Genomic DNA, 22,069 nt, shown 5'->3' with positions numbered 1-22,069 from the left:
GAAGCATGGTGGTGGCGGCAGCATCATGCTGTGGGGATATTTCTCGGCAGCCGGCCCTGGAAGGCTTGTAAAGATAGAGGGTAAAATGAATGGAGCAAAATATAGGGAAATTCTGGAGGACAATCTAATTATGTCTGCAAGAGAACTAAAGCTTGGGAGAAGATTTTTTTTCCAGCAAGACAATGACCCGAAGCATACAGCGAAAGCTACACAGAAATGGTTAAAGACAACAAGGTGAATGTTCTGGAGTGGCCTAGTCAAAGCCCAGACCTAAATCCAATAGAGAATTTGTGGCTGGACTTGAAAAGGGCTGTTCAAGCCTGATCCCCACGCAACCTGACAGAGCTTGAGCAGTTTTTCAAAGAAGAGTGGAGTAAAATTGCAGTGTCCAGATGTGCAAGCCTGATTGAGACATATCCACACAGACTCAGTGCTGTGATTGCAGCCAAATCTACTAAATATTGACTTGAAGGGGGTGAATATTTATGCAATCATTTATTTTACATTACATATTTTTATTTAATTGACATTTCTTTGTAGAAATCTGTTTTCACTTTGACATTAAAGAGGTTTTTTTTTGTAATTCTTCTTCAAAAAAGCCAACTTATATTGACCATGATTGATTTATAAAAGCAATAAAAGGGTAAAACATTGATAGAGAAATTTAATGAGGACATTGTTATTTTATTTTTAATCGGAATGCTTATCCTGTTTGCTGAGGCCTACTCGCTTGCTGAGGCAAACCACCTGTTTTTGTACTGATAGTCATGCATACCGTTCTTCTTTCAAGGACATGTTCTGAGATCACTGCTGTAAATTCTGTAGCGATGGGATGGGAAAATAACGCCCCTTGTCTGCTCATGAAACATGTTTTTATACTCACATAAAGGCTGGTTGCGTCCAGCTTTTCTTTGGAGTTTGTTCATGATATTTGGTTGTGACACTCTCCCTCTTGCAAAAGATAAAGCGCTGAAATTCTGATTGCTGGTCTCTGTCTCATTAATATTAACATCTTTATCTAACAAACATCTAAGGGGGTGAATACTTATGCAAGGCACTGTACATCAGACAAGAAGAAATGTGTGCACTGGGTTTAAAATTCCCTTTTACCCTTTTTCCACAATCACGTGTCAGTCCTGATAAAGAATTGCTGATTAATGTTTCCGTTTTCAAGAGTATATTTCTACTTAACTGCAAACAGAATATTTCAATGTATGCACATTAACGGCACTGTCCATATCATACTATAGCATTAATGGATGCTATGTTCATGTGATGCAAATGTATCTTCTAGTGACCTTGAAATGTACATTATCCATGGAAGTTGGTGAGAGTGTTAGTGATAAACTGTGTTCTATTGCCCAAGACCTTGCCTACACACATCTGCACCGGTTCCCAATGTACATACGTTCTCTTACACATGAGTGGCAGCTGAGTGAAAATAGAAAATATTATACAGATCATTCTATTTTAAAAATGTAATGTATATGTCATTGTCAAATATATGTCTTAATTGTAGGATACAGTTTTTAATGAATAATAGTTTCCAATAAAAATTTAAATATTATCAACACAACCACCACATAGCCCTTTAATGTTCATGCATACCTCTTTAGCTGCAACAGCTACTGGCTAAACCTGCCAGCACTGCCCCAAATGAAAATACTTATCCTGGTCTTCTGGCACATTGTAGGCTCATCTGCCTTTCCACCCTTTTAAAGAGTGGTTGATAAGACAGATATCAAGGAAATCAGATACATAGTTGCAGGGGTCCAGTATTCATGAATAGTATAATACTGAAACCCTCAGAGGCTCCAAGGCTAAAGCAGCACCACAGAAGCAGAGTAAACTACTGTGGATTATATATAATCAGTAAATCAGTAAACATTGTTTGTTATGCCACAATCCTGGGACAAATTACTCTCTGTTTGGATATTGTAGAGATGGATTCACAGCTCGATACCTCATGTCATGATGGAACAATTAAAATGTAAAGACGATAACAAAAATCGACAAGGCCTGTCTAACATTTAAAATGTATCATAGGCAGTAGAACCAAGTGTGAGTAAAATGTTTGTTCTTTTTTGGTCTAATACTTTAGCCTCCAGATCGACATCCTTTTCTGGTATATTGTTTCATGCTGGGGTAATTTATGTGAGACCACATGTCAGTGGGACACAGGACTCTGTGGGACATAGTCAGGCTTCCACTTTGCAGTTACCAGCAGGACCCCAAGCCAAAGCAAGCTATCAATAAGCCTGTTTCCAGACAGAAGAAATGCGAGGAAATTCAGCAAGAGCTTCCATCTTTCTGTTCAATCTGTGCAGCGCATTGCCTGATTTTGTTAAACACTTCCATGTCCATGCTATTGTTATTAGATAGTATTAGTAATTCACAAAAAGTCTACAGGAGGTCTCGGAAAGAATTTTTAATGTTTGCCCAGCTATATGCTCCTGTCCATACTCCATGTACATTACATTCCCCACCCACTCAAATTTCAAAAATGTTTTCACAAACCCTACAGAAAATAACACAGAAATGGATGAAATGATTGCAGCCCTCCTCTGCCTTATCCTTTGCCCTTATCCTATATACAGAATACCATTAACCCTGCAGATATATAGACAGACAGATAGAAGGAATAGATTAAATTCCAAGCGGATAATGAGATCTATGGACCAGCAGCAGTGTAGACCTTTGGTCTTTGTCTTGGTCTGACATCAGTTTACATGTCTTGATTATGAACATCTCATAAACAGGTTAATAAATTATTTTAAGTGCTACATGCTTTTAAAACTGCTTTATTATTCAGTCATTCAATTAACATTATTTCAAAGACTGACATTGATAATTGAAAGATGAACAAATATCTGGTGTACAGGTGAATCAGAAATGCATATCCAACGCGATGCTATTATTACGTACTATTATTATAATTATTAATATAATTATTATAATATTATAATAATAATAATAATCATCATCATCATCACTGTGGGGCTGAAGGTAAACATGGCTGCCAGTATTTTAAAGTGTGAACATGAGAACAGGATGGCACCCTATCCCCACATGAATGAGGGTGTGCTAGCCAGCTAACTGTTCACTGTGCCCTCAGAGGGACAGGCATGACATGTGACTGCCATTTGACTGCACATCAAGATGTAAAGTTTACATTTGTAGTAATGCGGTTACCTTAAACATTTCAAATAATCAAACAATCAAAGAAGAACTTTTTGATTGGAAGTATTTTTAGTAGCATATCTCCAGGGATTTTGGCGGATTGAGACAAAAAGCATGGAGAACAAATATTTCCTTCAAAGTGCTGTTTTATTTAAAAGAAAGGTGAAACTATAAACAACTATGACAGCTTTAGTTAGCGGCGATAGTCTGGTCCATCCAGGCACGGAGCTCGGTGACGCGGGCGTACACTCCAGGCATGGTGGGGGTGCAGGTGCCACTGCCCCAGGACACAATACCAACCAGGGTCCAGGCTCCAGCCTTCTCACAGACCAGGGGGCCACCAGAGTCACCCTGCAGCACACAGAGACACAACATCAGAAAAAGGCTCACAGGTTGACAATTTAAGACTTACGTTAAGGGAATTAAATATACGTATAAAAAAGAAACTTAGTTTATGTTAATGAGCAGTGTAGGTTTCAAACTGTAGAAACAGTTGTATTAATATTATTGAACAATATAATTAACTTCGCAAGTAGTTGGGTGCAAACATGAGAATTTTCATTGAAAAATACATAAGGAGTCATGGTAAACAATCAATGAAGTATATTTGCATGATTCATATTAGTTATGAAGAGCATGGAGACTGAGAGGGGGATGTTTACCATGCAAGAGGAGGCACCATCAGCTCCAGCGCAGATCATGAGGTCGGTGATCTTGTTGCCCCAGAACTTCTTGCACTGCTGGTTGTCCAGCAGGGGCAGAGAGGCCTGCTGCAGGAGGGCAGGGGTGTCAGCGGCTGAAAGGGACAAATCCACATAAGTGAGGTCAACAGGGAGAGATGGTATTAACGTTGAGAAGAAGACCACCACTATTACGTTCAACACCTAGTCTTCAAAGTGTAGTAATGTATAGAACACTTACTAAATGTTTTGTTTAAATCACTCTACATTGCATAGATTCATATTGATTTATAAAAGCTCCATTTGTTAAAAACTCAGTGATGTGATATTGTTTGTGACGTACAGCTCTTTACAGTTCAGCTACCAAAAACCTTAATCCATTTTAAACGAGTTTCTACACAAAGCATTGGTGGTGGTTATTCGATTCACTTACCATTGTGCCTAGTCAGACCCCATCCGGAGGTGACACACCTCATACCACCGGAGAAGTTGTCGTTGGTCTCAGCCGCACAGACGGGAGACACACGGGGGTTCATCTGGGCGGGAGAGGCCAGCTTGATCAGGAGGATGTCGTTGTTGATGGTGTAGCCATTGTAACGGGGGTGCTTGAAGACCTGATGTAGCAGAAACAAAAAAGATCATTAATGGTGTGATACAAAGTATGCTGAAAGAGAACCACTTGCTAAAGAAGTTTGACAGCCTTGATATGTCATGATATGCTTGTATGATATGTCTCCTTAAGATCACAATGACTGATTTACAATAAATACCCACCTTGCCGACCTTCATGACCTGGGTGTTCTCAGAGTTAGAGGCGCGATCATGCTCACCCAGAATGACACGGTGGGAGGTCCTGAAATCAACATTTAAATCTTTAATAAACATTTACTAAATGTCAGGAAACCTAAACTAAAGGTTAGGAGATTACTTTTTTGTGATGTTGATAATCCATTTGGTGATTCAAAACCTCTAATTGCAAACTAATATGCAGCAAAAATGGCTGCAGACAATCATCTTGATGAAATTGTTTTTGATTCAATGAGCCGTATTGTTTGTTTGCCTGAAATGGTGAGTACAAGAGGGCATTCTCACCTCACATTGCAGTGGGCAGCAGTCACAACCCAGTTCTCATTGATCAGAGAACCACCGCAGAAGTGGAAGCCAGTGTAGTCCTGAATTGCAACAGAGCATTTTGAGTTTGAGGGTCTTTGCATATTATGACAGTTCAGGGAAAAAGGAACTCTTTCTGTTCCTTTGCTTTTTACCTCTGGGAAAATGCAATGACTAGCTTGTTGAATTAATCTGGGAATGTACTGAAGTGTTCATGAAGAGATAAAAACGGAACACTATAACTGAAATGTGTTTTAATGTGAGATGGAAGTGATTAAGTATGTAATGCAAAATGTACGTTATAATCAAATGCCACACACTGTAATATGCACATTCTTGAATATGAGGGCACTTGGAAATCTACACATCAAGTGTACTTTACCTGCAGGGACACCTGCCAGGGCCACGAGTGGGGCACAGCCTCCTCACCGTTGACAATCCTGGAGTAGCCAGTGACGACGGGCTTGATGGCAGGAATGCCACAGCCTGAAAAGATAAGGAAGTCAAATTATTAGAGAAGTATTCTACACTTTAAGAAGGCCAAGACTATGGACTCCTAAAGCATGTACTAGTGGTAGAAGTAGTAAAACATTTAATTACAAAATACTGACTATAAGCCTTTAAACACTGCATATACAGAATAACATTTTTGTATCGCTGTCTAAATCCTGTCATTCCTAACTGATTCCTAACTGTGCTACCAGTTCTGCCACTGCTCTGTTTGGCTCTGAAGTTGTAGGTGATGTCTAGGGCACCACAACCCCGGGCGTTTCTCCTTACCAAAGGCTGAGCTCACGAAGGCGAGACAGGAGAGAATCCACAGGAAGGCCATGTCTTCAATGTGCTGAACAGACCACAGCAGAGGTCTTTTATACCACCATGGAGAGCTCGCATCAGCAAACCTTATCTTCTCATCGTGGGACAGAACACACCTTGCAGAGATGGGGAGAGGCGTTTTTCCCTTTAGCAACACGTGTTACTGAGGCCTGATTCTTTTACCATTGACCTTGGTAGCATTGTGCTTCAGACTGTACAGTATATCTCCGGAAATACTGTGCCTTGCATAAGTATTCACCCCCTTGGATGTTTTACCATTTCATTGCTTTAATAAATCAATCATGGCCAATATAAGTTGGCTTTTTTGACAAAACAAATGACAAAAAAAACCTTCTTTAATGTCAAAGTGAAAACAGATTTCTACACAGTAATGCCAATTAAATAAAAATATGTAATGTAAAATAAGTGATTGCATAAATATTCACCTCCTTTAAAGTGATTGACCTAATTCAACAGAAGTCCAGCCGATTGGTGCTATTAGTCTCACAATTAGTGAAATGGGGATCAGTGTGCAGTGAATGTGTCTCAAGTGATTGTAGTATAACGACACCTGTGTCTGGAAGGTCCATTCACTGGTTAATCAGTATTCCTGGCAACCGTTACACCATGAAGACAAAAGAACACTCCAAGCGACTCAGAGAAAAGGTTATTGAAAAGTATAAGTTAGGGGAAGGATACAAAAAAATGTCCAAGGCACTAAACATCCCCTGGAGTTCTGTTAAATCCATCATCAAGAAATGGAAGGAATATGGCACATGTGTAAATCTGCCTAGAGCAGGCCGTCCTCACAAACTGAGTGACCGTGCAAGAAGGAGACTAGTGAGATAGGCCACCAAGACACCTTTGACTACTCTGAAGGAGTTACAAGCTTCAGCAGCTGAGATGGGAGAGACTCTGCATACAACAACTGTTGCCCGGGTTCTTCACAAATCAAAGCTTTATGGAAGAGTGGCAAAGAGAAAGCCACTGTTGAAGAAAACTCATATTAAATCTCGACTAGAGTTCGCCAAAAGGCATGTGGGAGACTCCATGGTCAAGTGGAAGAAAGTTCTGTGGTCTGATGAGACCAAAGTGGAGCTTTGACAAGACGCTATGTTTGGCGGACACCAAACACTGCACATCACCACAAACGCACCATCCCCACTGTGAAGCATGGTGGTGGCAGCATCATGCTGTGGGGATGCTTCTCGGCAGCCGGCCCTGGATGGCTTGTAAAGATAGAGGGTAAAATGATTGGAGCAAAATATTGGGAAATCCTGGAGGACAATCTAATTCTGTCTGCAAGAGAACTACGGCTTGGGAGAAGATTTATTTTCCAGGAAGACAATGACCCGAAGCACACAGCGAAAGCTACACAGAAATGGTTTAAAGACAACACGGTGAATGTTCTGGAGTGGCCGAGTCAAATCCCAGACTTAAATCCAATAGAGAATTTGTGGCTGGACTTGAAAAGGGCTGTTCACGCCTGATCCCTGACAGAGCTTGAGCAGTTTTTCAAAGAAGAATGGAATAAAATTGCAGTGTCCAGATGTGAGACATATCCACACAGACTCAGTGCTGTGATTGCAGCCAAATCTACAAAATATTGATTTGAAGGGGGTGAATATTTATGCATGCACTTATTTTACATTACATACTCTATTTTTATTTAATTGACATTACTTTGTAAAAATCTGCTTTCACTTTGACATTAAAGAGGGTTTTTTGTATTTTTATTTGTCAAAAAAGCCAACTTATATTGACCATGATTGATTTATAAAAGCAATAAAAGGGTAAAACATCCAAGGGGATGAATACTTATGCAAGGCACTGTACATCAGACAAGAAGAAATGTGTGCACTGGGTTTAAAATTCCCTTTTACCTTTTTCCACAATCACGTGTCAGTCCTGATAAAGAATTGCTGATATTAATGTTTCCGTTTTCAAGAGTATATTTCTATTTGATGGCACTGCAAACAGAATATTTCAATTCATGCACATTAACGGCACTGTCCATATCTTACTACGTATAGCATTAATGCATGCTATGTTCATGTGATCCAAATGTATCTTCTAGTGACCTTGGAATGTACATTATCCATGGAAGTTGGTGAGAGTCAGTGGTGTATAAAGTACCCAAAAGCCATACTTGAGTAAAAGTAAAGATACCTTACTGGAAAATGACTCAAGTAAAAGTAAAAGTAACCTTTTAGAATACTACTTGAGTAAAAGTATTAAAGTATCTGATCTTTACTGTACTTAAGTATCAAAAGTAATTTTCTGATATTAAATGTACTTAAGTATTGAAAGTAAAAGTACAAATGCTGTTAATAAAAAAGCAAAGGGTCAGAATTTTGAGAATTATGAAGTTTATTCCGACTAGAATGAGCATACTTATAAACTGGGCCTTATTTGAACACAATTTTAACACAATAGGCAATACTAAAGCAGCACATTGTAACATTTTGTGAATGGGCAACCTACTCCTGAGAATCCCAAGGTCTCAACCTGAGAGCAATAACATGGCGATCTGATACAAAGCCATAGCATTACATCAGGATCATCAGTTTTACAAGCAAGTTATCAGTACAGTGACTGAAATACTTTTAGCAACATGCACACACATCCCTTGAACAATAATGTTACTAGCAGCTATCTTGCTCCACACTGCTACGTTACTGTACTGTACTTTAGATTGTCACCATCCTAGCTAGCTAGCTAGATACCTCGCCAGAGATGGAATAAATAATAACAATAATCTTTGTAAGTAGCTAGCTTGAAATATTATACAGATCTTACCCAGCGGTGAAAGAACATGACTAGTCTACAAGTTTGTGCTGGTGGCATTTAATGAAGAGGTCGTGGGGTTTCTCATTTTTTGATTAGGACCTGTATGCTTTTGCTTCGATTACTGTTGTGTCCCCTTTGTTGTTGCTCTTAATGTTTTGGATACATCCTTCCACTGCATATTGCAGTCCATTTTGCCTTGTTCTGGAGGATATCGCGGAGATATTACTCCAAAAAGAATCACTGACACTGACAGACAGTGTTGTGCATGAACGAGTTCAAAAGACCTAGCAACCGTAACTAAGGGGGCGGGGCTTTTACGAACGCATTAACGTGCGCTAGGACCAAAAAGTAAAGTACAGATATCCAAAAAAACGACTTAAGTAACGAAGTATTTCTACTTCGTTACTATACAACACTGGTGAGAGTGTAAGTGATAAACTATTGTCCCAGTGTTCTATTGCCCTAAGACCTTGCCTACACACATCTGCACCGGTTCCCAATGTACATACGTTCTCTTACACATGAGTTCAAGGGTGTAGGTTTGGTCTCATCATTGGTAGGGACACTGCCCGGCAGTTTTTTAATATGTAGGTAATTGGTTCAGGTTTTATGGAGCTGTACTAGGCCTACATCATCTGTACTGGATTTGTGTGCAATTAAATAATGTATTAATGAATTATATGATGCATACATTTGGGCATCCCAATTTATTGCACCTTTTTACTACCTACAAGTATGACATTTATTCTCAAAATAGCCAGTGTGAATGATAACATTCATGGGTAACATTGTCTAAACATCCCTTAAAAAACAGCATTTTAATGCAATCTTTACCAAAAATGGACAATTCAACGTCGCATCAGAACCCCTGATGCTGATTCATCATCACCCTGCTCTACATCTGTAGCTTCAGGCTGCTGTTTTTCCTGCACAGCAATTCATCAATTTAATACAGACACTAACCATGCTTAGTTGACTCCTGACATTGGTCGAGAGATTACAGGGAAACGGAGATAGCCTTATTACTATCCAAGGGATCATATAGGCCTACTTATTACCAGTTAATATCACTTTTGAGTTGCTAGCCAGCGTGTTTCTGACTCTGCCACTTTAGCAAATTAAATGACAGCATCTTGTCTCGCAGGCTCGAGGGCGCATTGGAAAACTTGGAAATGTATTTTTCACTCTTCTGGGCGACGAACATAGTATCGATAATAATACGAATGAGTTTGCAAATATAATGTGCAAAATATTTTTTTCTCAAATTAACAAAATATTGGTAGGGACAATTGTGTCTTTCCCAAACTTTGGTCGTGACTAGTCCCTATGACCCTATGCAAACCTACGCCCCTTGCATGAGTGGCAGCTGAGTGAACAGGACAAGGACAACGCCATCTAGAAAATATTGTACAAATCATACTATTTTGAAAATGTAATGTATACGTCATTGTCAAATCAATGTATCTATGTTCAGGTAAGAACAAAGATTTCCTTCAAAGTGCTGTTTTATTTAAAAGAAAGGTGAAACTAAAAACAACTATGACAGCTTTAGTTAGCGGCGATAGTCTGGTCCATCCAGGCACGGAGCTCGGTGACGCGGGCGTACACTCCAGGCATGGTGGGGGTGCAGGTGCCACTGCCCCAGGACACAATACCAACCAGGGTCCAGGCTCCAGCCTTCTCACAGACCAGGGGGCCACCAGAGTCACCCTGCAGCACACAGACCACAGAACACATAGCATTAAAGACTGGAGACACACATCTGGGCAGTGTTACCACATGATTATTTGATAATGGCTGAATTTTTTGGAAAGGTATAGATCCATTGGTTTACGCTGATAAGGCAAATCAATACATAATGCCATTACCACTATCTTTAAAGGTTTTCAAGTTCTGAAAAGATGGACATTCCAACAGGATTAAGAGACAACTGGCGTGTTAAATTGAATCAGACAGCATGAGAATGTGTACCATGCAAGAGGAGGCACCGGAGGCTCCAGCGCAGATCATGAGGTTGGTGATCTTGCTACCCCAGTACTGCTGGCACTGCTGGTTGGTCAGAAGGGGCAGAGAGGCCTGCTGCAGGAGGGCAGGGGTGTCAGCGGCTGAAACAGAAAGGCAAACCCATGGATGAGGGGGCAAAGAAAAAAATATGAAAGGATAACTCACTGACAAGGCATCAAGATCTTATACATCTATCTATTCTATTTGTTAAATCAACTTAACTAGAAACCAGGGTTTCCACCCATTTTCACTGACAACATTTGAAAACTTTTCCATAACATTTAGCATAAGAATTGATGTCAGTTAGTGCATTAACAGATGTTGGTGTTAGGAACCATAGTATAAAGTCTAAGGCTCTAAATGTTTTTTCAACAGGACATTATAAAGATTTTTAGTACCGTTGTGTCTGGTCAGACCCCATCCGGAGGTGACACACCTCATACCACCGGCGAAGTTGTCGTTGGTCTCAGCCACACAGACGGGAGACACACGGGGGTTCATCTGGGCGGGAGAGGCCAGCTTGATCAGGAGGATGTCGTTGTTGATGGTGTAGCCATTGTAACGGGGGTGCTTGAAGACCTACACAACAGAAGAAATGTCATCAGTGGCTTGAAGCAAATGTATAACGAGTTTAAGTATGTTAAGCCATTTAACAACCAGCTTTAAATTATCTAGCTCCATCAATAAGACAAATTGATGTATTTAATTTGAGACACCCACCTTGCTGACCTTCATGACCTGGATGTTCTCAGCGTTGGAAGAGCGGTCATGCTCACCCAGGATCACACGGTGGGAAGTCCTAAAATCAACATTTACAGAATTGCAGGTATTGAGAATTATGATATGATATGATATATTATATTATATAATATGTTATCTAGATGAAAGCATTCTCACCTCACGTTGCAGTGGGCAGCAGTGACGACCCAGTTCTCACTGACCAGAGATCCACCACAGAAATGGAAGCCAGTGTAGTCCTGCAGACAGAGATCACACTTTAGCTTAGAGAGTGTGTATTCTCATAGTGCAAATGCATTTTACATTTAGTCATTTAGCAGACGCTTTTATCCAAAGCGACTTACATATGTGCGACTTACAATGTATACACATTTTACATTTACACTGATGGCACACTGCACATCAGGAGCAATTAGGGGTTCAGTGTCTTGCTCAAGGACACTTCGACAGGGAATCGAACTAGCAACCTTCTGATTACTAAACGACTTCTCTACCTACTGTACCACTGTCGCCACTATGCATGATATACACTGTTTATTGCACTATTGTATGTGTTTTATTGTGTATATTCAACATGTATTCCACCCATTAATATAGATATGGATATAGATATCTAGACATAGATATGATCATGGATATTTAATGCTTCAAAAAACTGAAGTTGGTTGAATTAATAAATAAAATCAATCTAAATATGATACCAGTTGATACACATTCTTTCTGCACCTCAAGTGTACTTTACCTGCAGGGACACCTGCCAGGGCCAGGAGCCGGGCACAGCCTCCTCACCGTTGACGATCCTGGAGTAGCCAGTGACGACGGGCTTGATGGCAGGAATGCCACAGCCTGAAATGACAAACAAATGGTAAAGCTACTGAGAACACTATACAAACTATACACTGCATGAGGTGTGTGAAAACATCTCAAGATGCAGTGCTGTTTGATACTTGCTTTAAAACTTCAAAAAGAAAACTAAAGTTTAAACTGAACACTCTTGTTTTCATGGACTCTAGTTATGAACACAGCTCTTTGACTTACCAAAGGCTGAGCTCACAAAAGCAAGACAGGACAGGATCCACAGGAAGGCCATGTTTTTAGCTTGAAACACCCTCTCAGGCACTGGTCCTTTTATACACCCGGGGTCTGGACTGAACTTCACCCACAGCATCTGTTACACCTCTGATAATACCTGTTACATTCTCACATGGATTCTAAAAATACTTAGTTGTTTGCATAGTAGATTATGAAGAGGAGGAAAACTTTTTTAATGGAAAATGACGACCCATTTGGTTAAACAAATAACACAGTTTCATAATGCACAGCTGTCAATACCCTATTTTTGAGTGTCGATCAAAATGCAGACCTCTTCTACAGCTATCAAACAAACACCTCAAACCAACACTTGCACAAACCAGCAGGTCTGCACAATCAAGGGATGTAAAGTCAAATCAGTCAGGGGTCAAATTAATAAAGAAGTATGAGTTTTAAGGAAATTAGCAGGTTCATTTCAGGTAGATTTGTGATGCCTTATGTTCTGAACTAAAGGATTGAGTATGTTGAATCTGTTCCCTTTTGGTAGCAGTATAAGTAAAATTCTGGAGGATTGATGTCAAAGACATCTTTAATTAGAGATTATTATTATCAACTAAAATAACTTGACTGTACATGTCTGCATCATAAAATAAACATCTAAACATATCAAATGTAGTCTGTACTGTTTTTTATTGGTAACAACATTATTGTATAATGTAAAAAGTGGTTGAATTTGCTCAAAGTATACATTACATTAAGTAATATCATCTTTAAATTAAATGAATGGGGGGATTAAATGAATGAAATACTGTTTTGTTTTGAGTGTCGTAATGGCTGGTTTGTTTTCATGATTTCACTGTCATGTGTATTTTGTACAAATGGACATTTCATTTCAGGGGTCTCCTCTCATAGAAATTTCATATTTTGGCTGCAAAGCCATACATCCATTAGTTTAGTGATGGAATGAGATCTGAGACATGACATAACCTCTGGGTTAAAGCCACCACATGTACTTTAAACGTCAGGATGAGAGTTTCCAGTGGAAACATCGCTGGGAACTGTGCAACTGTTTCCCACTGATAACCAGATGAGGCAACTCTGTGAGATTAATATTTTACCCAGGTTGACCATGCTTAGCTGTCCTGAAATAAAGTTGTTGTTCAGTTGTTGAGTGGGATTTTATTGAGGTTGCAGAGGTATATAAGGTCGCGCCAGTCTCATCTCTCATCAATCTCAGAAATGGCTTTCCTGTGGTTGGTGTCTTGCTTTGCTTTCATCAGTGCAGCCTATGGTAAGTGTGTGTTTTTTTGCACTGTTTCTTTTTATCTGAATTGTCTCTCTTGAATCACGGGTATCAGTCATTACCCAGGGATATCCCATCAGTGTTGAGGGAACATGAAACATCTTTGAGTTAGATGGTGCTCGAAAGAATGAACTTTCTGAAATTCATTGAATCATTCCAATCAAACATAAGCGTGGCCTGTGTTGTGCATCATATTATTTTCAGCCTTTTAAAAAGCACTTAAAATGTTCTGCATTTGTTCTCTGTCATTTCAAGGCTGTGGCGCCCCTGCCATCCCTCCCGTTGTGACTGGCTTTGCCCGCATCGTCAACGGTGAGGAGGCTGTGCCCCACTCCTGGCCCTGGCAGGTGTCTCTGCAGGTTTGTAATCACATGGCTATTAACTCTCCTCCTGCTGCTCTTTCTAAGAAAAAACAACTTTGCATTTCTTGAATTCGTTATGAGACAGACATTGTGACCCTTGATGTTTCAGCAACCCTCTGGCTTCCACTTCTGTGGTGCCTCTCTGGTCAATGAGAACTGGGTTGTGACTGCTGCCCACTGCAATGTGAGGTAACTGACACATGCTTCAGATCAGCTTTACTGTAGTTATGTTGCACACAGTACAAATGCAAGTTTAGAGTATAATTTTTATGTTTTTTTTTTGTTGCTTATTTCACTCCATATCTTTTACAATACAACCAATGAAATACAGTGCCAGGGGAGAATGATTAATTTCTATAATTGACATAGAAATAAAAAAGCTGAGAGCAACACTCACTTACTCCCGCCAACTTTAGACACGACGGGAGGCCTGCTCCATTATATCTGCAGTGGTCGCACAAACTACTTGGCAGGCAGATAGCTCTGTTGTCTTTGGAAGCTTTCAAGAGCCAAGAAGTGTCTTAGGGACATTTTCTCTTAGAACATCTATATTTTGTACTGTCTATCAAAATGTAGAGCTGTTTAGCTTGAGGATTCTGGAAAAAACATGTTTACAGCAGCTGAAAGGTCCGTCCATCTCTGGTACTTTCACACTGCGTGTTGCATACTGCGTAACACAGCTGCATACTGAAATGGCATTTGCACTGTTCCAGGACCAGCCACAAAGTGGTTCTTGGAGAACACGACAGAGGAAGCTCAGGAGAGGCCACCCAGACCATGAAAGTGCAGAAGGTAGGAGACATGAGATTAACAGACACTTACAAACAGAGGGCCAAAACCACATTTTTACTTTACACTGACTTACCAATGGAGAGATACTATTTTCAATTCTCTGGAAACTATGTCCACACACCGAAAATAGAGTTGAAGAATTATTTTACGACCATGAACACATAGCCTAATGGTTATTGCACTGAAAAGGTTGGGTTGATCATATTTATGAAACAAGATAACTGCAAGCCTTGCATTACTTCTCGCTTCAGGTCTTCACCCACCCCGAGTGGAACCCCCGCACCATCAACAACGACATTGCTCTCATCAAGCTGGCCTCCCCTGTGAGCATGAGCTCCCATGTTGGCCCCGTGTGCCTGGCTGAGACCGCCGACGCCTTTACCCCTGGAACGACCTGCGTGACCTCCGGCTGGGGTCTGACCCGCCACAATGGTGAGAGGCCAGTAGAATGCATTTACCTGTAGGGATCACTGGACCATGCTTTAAATGCTAACATATGTGCTCAGCTCTGTTTAATAGCTCTCAAACACTCAGACAAAAACATAACAGTAAACATGGCCTGACAAAATATTCAAAGACTTTTTCTCCTTAGTGAGCGCCATGCTGACCCTCCCCCCACCCTCTCTCTTTCAGCTATGTTCACCCCAAACCAGCTGCAGCAGGCTGCCCTTCCCCTGCTGTCCAGCGAGCAGTGCAAGACGCACTGGGGAAGCCAGATCTCCGATGTCATGATCTGCGCTGGTGCCGACGGCGCCTCCTCCTGCATGGTGAGAGACTCACTGAGCACCCCCGCGTCCCTCAGGAACATGCTCACACGGGCCTACAGTTCCTATGGTCTCTGTTTCCATGGTCTTTTCCTGCTTTGAAAGGGTCAGCCATAGGACAGTTTGGGCTCTTAATATGAGGCTGTTAGTCTCCCTACTAACTATAACAGCTGGATCCAGATGTTTTGTTCAGATAAGTTTCCGTGGCTGATATGCAAACCCACTCCTGACTAATCCTGACTGAGATGTGATGCAAGGGTGTCTTTTTTATAGAAATATGAAGCACATGTTCCTATTTCTTAATTAATGATCTCTTTCCGGTCTTCCTCTTCTTCTTCCTTTGTTCTCCTTCTCTTTTCCTTCGGTCATGTTCACAGGGTGACTCTGGTGGCCCCCTGGTGTGCCAGAAGGACAATGCCTGGACCCTGGTGGGTATCGTGTCCTGGGGCAGCAGCAGATGCTCCACCACCACCCCTGCTGTGTACGCCCGCGTCACCGAGCTTCGCGCCTGGGTGGACCAGATCCTGGCTGCCAACTAAATGGACATTACCTCCATAACAGGACAATGTCACCTCTTTGTATGTCACTCTAACTTGTCACAATAAAGGCAGTAAAACTCAAGCATCTTATGTATTTAGTATTTCTTTCAAAGCAATGCTATGACTCAGTACTAGCACTAGAGGGTGATGTTGATCCATGAGAAAAATGTCAATGCACATTCATTATTTTATGGGCTGAATAGGGGAAAGGGCTTTTGTCTGGTCAAGTTGGCGCATTTAGCAGCTTATTTCTCTTGTTTATTTGATATTTGAACTAAACATATCACATACATCACTGTAATTAAATAACTGGTTCATACACATGTATCAAAGTCAATGTTATTGTGCACTTATTCAATAGATCATATACCAAAACTTCACAAATACTATCTAACAATCCTTTTACATGACAATTACGTTAGATTTGAGTATATTCTGGACAGAAAATCAAATTCATGTGATATTGCTTATAAAATGAATCTGGAAAGAAGCTCTGAGCTGTAGGTCATCTCAGTATGACAACTGAGCATCAGGTGTTTCCATGACAACACCATGGAGATGACAGAATACATCTTCAGAGAAAAGCAAAGCAAAATAAGCACAACAATTTTGTGAACACTGAAAACAATAAAGATGCAAAAACCACTCTGACTCATGGATGACTTCTTCTTCTTCTTTTCAAATATGCTTTGAAGATGCTTTTAAGACCACGCACAAGTCCAAACAAAGCTCCAGACAGAGTGCTCTTGATAAAAATGAAGACAATTTAATTCAGCATGCAGTTTGGCCACAAGCACTGAAGACATCAGTCAGCCAGTCTCAGTGGGGTTTTGGATGAATGGATGAACTAGCAAACAGAATCACGGCAATCACCCCCATCAACACACATTTCTGTGGAAAGAGAGAGTGATGGCGAGTGCTGTGTTTTTACCACACATAGCAGGAGCACAGATGCTATGGTGTTGCAAAAACAGTCGGAAGAGAGGAATAGATACGAAATGTACTCTGTAATGTTCAATTTATGACTGTAATTCACAAGGCGAGGGACACTGAACTGTGTGAGGAGATAAAACCTTTGTATTCTCTGTACACTCAAACATGCTCAAGGGAATTCTTTGCATCAGAGGATAACACCGTGTGAGGAAGGGAACACTTATAGACGTATAATTTAATCCTAATTTCATTCTTTCATCCTTTAAGACACCACCTGACAACACTGTCATATTTTACCCTGCAACCCCTTATTTAGGACATTACAAGAGGGGATAGGCCAAATGATAAGTAGAGTCCTCGGCGTGACCCTACTGAGTACCTTAAGAGCCCCCTATCGTAATCACCGCATATCTCTCCACATGCCTCTCTCCACACTCCCCTTTCATGAGGCCAAAGCCTGTGAGGGGGAATCACTCATCATATTTCTGAAGCACATCAATCTCATTTGCTCCCAGTGGGAGACAAGGGGATTTTGCAGACCCGTGGGGACACCAGCAGCAATCACTCGGTGAGGATCCGCTCCTTTCGTGTTGTCTCAGTGGGTGTACTTTGGTGGCTGGTTTCTGTGAGATCATCATAGGCGCCACAGGGGTATGTGCTGGATGTGAATAACGCTAAGCTGTATTCAAACCATTCTATGACCACAGAGGATGGCTGACAGGTTTTAAAATATCAAAGTTTATTCTTTTTTTTCCTTTTTTTTATCCCATAAACGGTTATGATGTTTTTGGGAACATTTTCTGTGACATTTCAATGTTGAGACTATTGGGGTTTATATTTTTCCTTAGAAAATGATCATTTGTGTTTATACATATATTTTCACTTTTCACCTAGGCTTTGGACATTTCAGATCTAAAGCTATCTAGCTGTATTTTTCTCTGCTCCCTTTTCTCTAAAGGAGCTTTCATATTCTGGAGCTATAGACATTGACATGTAAATAGTAGCATGTGTGACTGACGATTAAACTCTACATTTGTGCCATCTTGAAAACACTGGCATTTCCCTCAGCATATGCACATCTTTTAAAACATCTGCAGATGTACAGATTTGAATATGAGCAGCTGATCACATGTGAACCACCACATAAATAATATGACATATTTAATACCCACGTACCTTCCAGATCACTACAGGCACGAAGATGCACTGCCATTCCAGTAGAGATAACAGAACTTATATGGTAATGAGTCCTGCAAGTAGTTACCCCTGCCATCCTTACAAACATAGTGTGCCCATGTGTAGTGGTCTGTTATCCTCGAGCTGTCACGTGGAGGCTCACAGCAGATACATCCAGCAAACAGACCACCTCTAATATTAATACAGGGAAATGAACCTATGCAAATCCAAACACAATGGGTGACAATGGTATCTATAATTATAATCGGATCATAATAGCATCAAAGTTATTTTCATGCCTCAGGAGATATTCAATCCAGGACATCTCTGATCTTAAAATCAGCAGATATTTCCCCTGGCCAGGCTTAACAATCTTGCAGGAAAGTCCTGTTTTCTGCAGTCGATGTGTTGCAATTATGATGAGCATCTAGCCTGGGAACTATCATGCTAAATGCTCTGAAGACATATTCTATTTATAATCCAGAGGGTACTGATCCACAGTACCCTATAGATATACTTATGTACTTGGATGTTTTGTGTATATTATCTCCTTCAAACTCTTCATGCTTTGCCTCTCAACTTCAACTTTCAAATAGAGCTCTGCTCTGTCTGAATTGGATTTTTTGTTCTGTTGACTACAGACGCTTCTCTTGAGAGCTACAGACGCTTATTTGAGTCTTCCTACGTTCATCAAATCTCTCCCACTTATTGTCATCTCCTCTTCACAGAACCACCACAGCATACCAGAGATGTATTCTGGGCTTAAACCATTCAGTGATTTATAAACGAGTAGCAGCACTTTAAAATATATTTTGAAACTAACTGGATGCCAGTGCAAAGATTTCGGAACTGTGGTAATGTGCTCTGTTGTCTTGGTCCTGAATGGAATTCTAGCAAGTCCAGTTAAGAGAACATTACAATAATCCACCCTATTGGAGATAAAAGCATGGGTGAGCTTCTCTTTCTCTTTTTGGGACACCAAGTCCTTGATTCTGGCTATATTTTTAAGATGATAGAAGTTTGTTGATGCTTGCTTTGGTATAGCTGGTGAAGGTGAGATCTGAGTATTTTAGGACGCCAAGATTCCGGATTTGCTCTTTGGTTTTTAGAGGGACTTCACTCTCAAGGGCTTATGCAAGCTGTGCTCTAGTCCAGCATGACTCAGATTGTGACATAAGACATTCTAGTGCTGAGCAGATAAATCAAATTGAATGGTCATTCATTCCACAGTTTGAAGAGAATGCTATATTTAGCATCCAGGCTTTTGAGGGAGAAATTGCGCTAGAGAAACCTTCGGAGTCAAAAACATGGAACAACATTCATATATTTCATTCTCATCCCCATTACACTTGTTTTTCACCCTCTTCTCTCTAAGTCTTTCATTCGGTGTTGATCCACTGAGTATTGGGAGACCCAAAAGCTGCATAATTGTACATGCATTGCTTAGAAACCCAATGCCTCTATGGGGTTTTGTGAGTTGTTCATCTCAAAGAGAACTAAAATAGTCTACAGTAATCAAACAATTGTGGGCCATCAATAGCCAACGTGCCCCCGGGAATCAGTATTATTCACTGAAGAACCCAGCTGAGTCAAGCATTCTGTATGTAACCTGAATATCCTGGAGAATTTGAGCAGTGGGATTGTTGCTTTGAAAAATGACAGGAATTTAGATTATGTTTTATATTTTTCAATATCTTACCACGCACTCAAACAGGCAGCTCTGACCTGATAGAAGAGTCAACACCCGTCAATGCCTGACATCATTGCTTTGGCCAGATAGCTACATTCAAAAGGTTTTCTTACTTACTGAATTTACTTTAAACTTCCTATAAGGCCAACCTTAAAAATACAATAAAAAAAAAATGAGTAGGTAAGTCAGTAAATATTTGTACTCCCTATCCCCCCCCCCCCCCCCCCCAAAAGTCTTCTTCTAGTCTTGTAGTCGACAAGTCGTCAGATCAAACAACATGAAAAAGAAAATTAGGCCGGCCCCAATTTCATTGAGTCGGCTTGGTCAAGGCAAACCAACCAAATTTGATAGATGGCCTAAGCACATAACTGTAAACACTGTCTCTATAAAGATATACATGTTTAGAGCTTGCTTCTTTCAAACATACGCAAGCCTCACTTGGCAGGGGCAAGGACCTTGAGCTAAGATGAATGCAAAGGGAGACATGGTGGTAATCATCACGGCTTCACAGAAGTCTTTGTTCAACTTGACCTTGAGCACAGAATGCCAGCTGCAGAATGATCTCCACAGGGAATTACTTCCAGACTCACAGCAATATTAGTTATATTAGCCTTAAATCCCTAAACACCTGTGCTGTTTGCTGAAGGCAGCACCCACAGGGTTCAGTGTGCCTGATTTAATATGAACCTCAGATAAATATCAGCCTTATATTACGGTGGCCCTGAGAGCTCAATGCACTACGATTTAAGAAAACACATACAAATATACAAAACACCAGCAACTTTAAAATCTTCATCCATTTGACAATATTTAGAAAACAAGCTGCAAATTCAGACAACACAACATAGTACAGAAACGTGATGCAATTACACCAAATGATAACGGAACTGTTTCCAGAATGTGTTTGTGTTTGTCTGAATTTGCAGTTTGTTTTCTAAATGCTGTGCATGTGTTGTAAAATGTCTTAATTTGCTTGTGTTTTGTCTATCTGTATGTGTTTTCTTAAGTTGCAGTATGTCTAGCTCTCAGGGCCACCCTAACATATTCTAGGCAGGGATGGATTACCGAACGGGCCTACCGGGCCCAGGCCCAGGGGCCCATGAGCTCAGGGGGCCCCTAAGCCAGAGCCTCTGCATGAAGTCGCTGTTATGTATCTCTTATTTGTGGTTGAAAGAGGTGTATTTTGTTAATTTGCTGTTGGCTTTAATTGAGTGTACCTGTGCTGTGTTGGCAAATGTGTATATGCGCTGTAAATCCTGTTGAGGTACAGGTGAATTTAGTTATTGTGCTGTTGAAAAAAAATGTCATTACATTTAAGTAATGTCTTGCGAGCACACAATTTATGGGAAGGGGAGGGGGGGCTTTTACATGTCCAGGCCCAGGGGGTTTCATAATCCGTCCATGATTCTAGGTCATGAGAAAATAAATTGCATGCATTAAATAGGATCTACGAGAACCACACAACAAACAAGTAATCTCCAGTCCTTGGTTGCCATGGATATACATGTGTGTACCCCTGAGAATGCATGCCAATCACTCAACATCTTTTTTCGTAACCCAACAGTTCCAGCCTATCCTCCTTCCTCATGAAGTGTACAACAGCTAATCGGATTTTCAGCCCTGTTATTATGTCTTGTTCCTCAGCTCAGTTTTAACAATGAATATCAAACAGTCAATGTGTGTTTCAGGTGAATTATATCAGACAATTTTGATCTAATCAAGGAGGTGCCATGTAGTCTTGCATATTACATTAATATCAGTTCCAGTATCAAATGAACATATTATTGGTATATAATACTAATGATGCACCTAATGTACCTGGAAAACTTATTAACCATTATTGACTTTGTATATGTCTACAGTGATCAAGGTAGAAATATCCTCATATCGTATACCCCAATTTCAACACCAAATCATTCATGTGCAATGTAACACCTGCCCACAGGAGGGCACTAGCCCCATCTATCCTTTTATTGACGGCTTTATATCCTGTCCTGTTTACAATTTGATGGTTGAGTTATTTTTAGTCATTTCCAAAATATTTGTACTAGACATGTTAACAGAAAGACACCATATGAAGATTATGCATAATGCTGAAAGCCTATTGCCTTCAACCTATAAAACTCTGTTTTTGCCATAACCTCTCAGGACTGTCATACC

General features: G+C 40.5%; 3 protein-coding genes across 3 annotated transcripts; 1 reads left to right on the top strand and 2 right to left on the bottom strand.

Moving 5' to 3' along the window:
- Window positions 1-3,308: 3,308 nt before the first annotated feature.
- On the bottom strand, window positions 3,309-5,860 carry LOC105899753 (chymotrypsin A-like). The gene is made up of 7 exons (XM_012826965.2): window positions 5,751-5,860; window positions 5,353-5,456; window positions 4,953-5,032; window positions 4,635-4,713; window positions 4,294-4,474; window positions 3,843-3,976; window positions 3,309-3,531 (listed from the first exon to the last, which is right to left on the bottom strand). The coding sequence occupies exons 1-7, from the start codon at window positions 5,800-5,802 to the stop codon at window positions 3,370-3,372; spliced, it is 792 nt and encodes a 263-aa protein (XP_012682419.2). The 5' UTR covers window positions 5,803-5,860; the 3' UTR covers window positions 3,309-3,369.
- Window positions 5,861-10,063: 4,203 nt separating this feature from the next.
- On the bottom strand, window positions 10,064-12,431 carry LOC105899752 (chymotrypsin A-like). The gene is made up of 7 exons (XM_031568692.2): window positions 12,357-12,431; window positions 12,061-12,164; window positions 11,478-11,557; window positions 11,301-11,379; window positions 10,979-11,159; window positions 10,548-10,681; window positions 10,064-10,286 (listed from the first exon to the last, which is right to left on the bottom strand). The coding sequence occupies exons 1-7, from the start codon at window positions 12,406-12,408 to the stop codon at window positions 10,125-10,127; spliced, it is 792 nt and encodes a 263-aa protein (XP_031424552.1). The 5' UTR covers window positions 12,409-12,431; the 3' UTR covers window positions 10,064-10,124.
- A 1,130-nt stretch (window positions 12,432-13,561) lies between these two features.
- On the top strand, window positions 13,562-16,192 carry LOC105899747 (chymotrypsin B-like). Its single transcript, XM_012826959.2, has 7 exons — window positions 13,562-13,641; window positions 13,909-14,012; window positions 14,125-14,204; window positions 14,729-14,807; window positions 15,059-15,239; window positions 15,441-15,574; window positions 15,949-16,192. Exons 1-7 carry the CDS (start codon window positions 13,590-13,592, stop codon window positions 16,108-16,110), a joined length of 792 nt encoding a protein of 263 aa, XP_012682413.1. The 5' UTR covers window positions 13,562-13,589; the 3' UTR covers window positions 16,111-16,192.
- Window positions 16,193-22,069: the final 5,877 nt, after the last annotated feature.

This window comes from Clupea harengus, chromosome 6 (genome assembly GCF_900700415.2).
Source record: "Clupea harengus chromosome 6, Ch_v2.0.2, whole genome shotgun sequence".
NCBI lineage: Eukaryota > Metazoa > Chordata > Actinopteri > Clupeiformes > Clupeidae > Clupea > Clupea harengus.
This window is presented reverse-complemented; position numbering and strand designations above follow the sequence as displayed.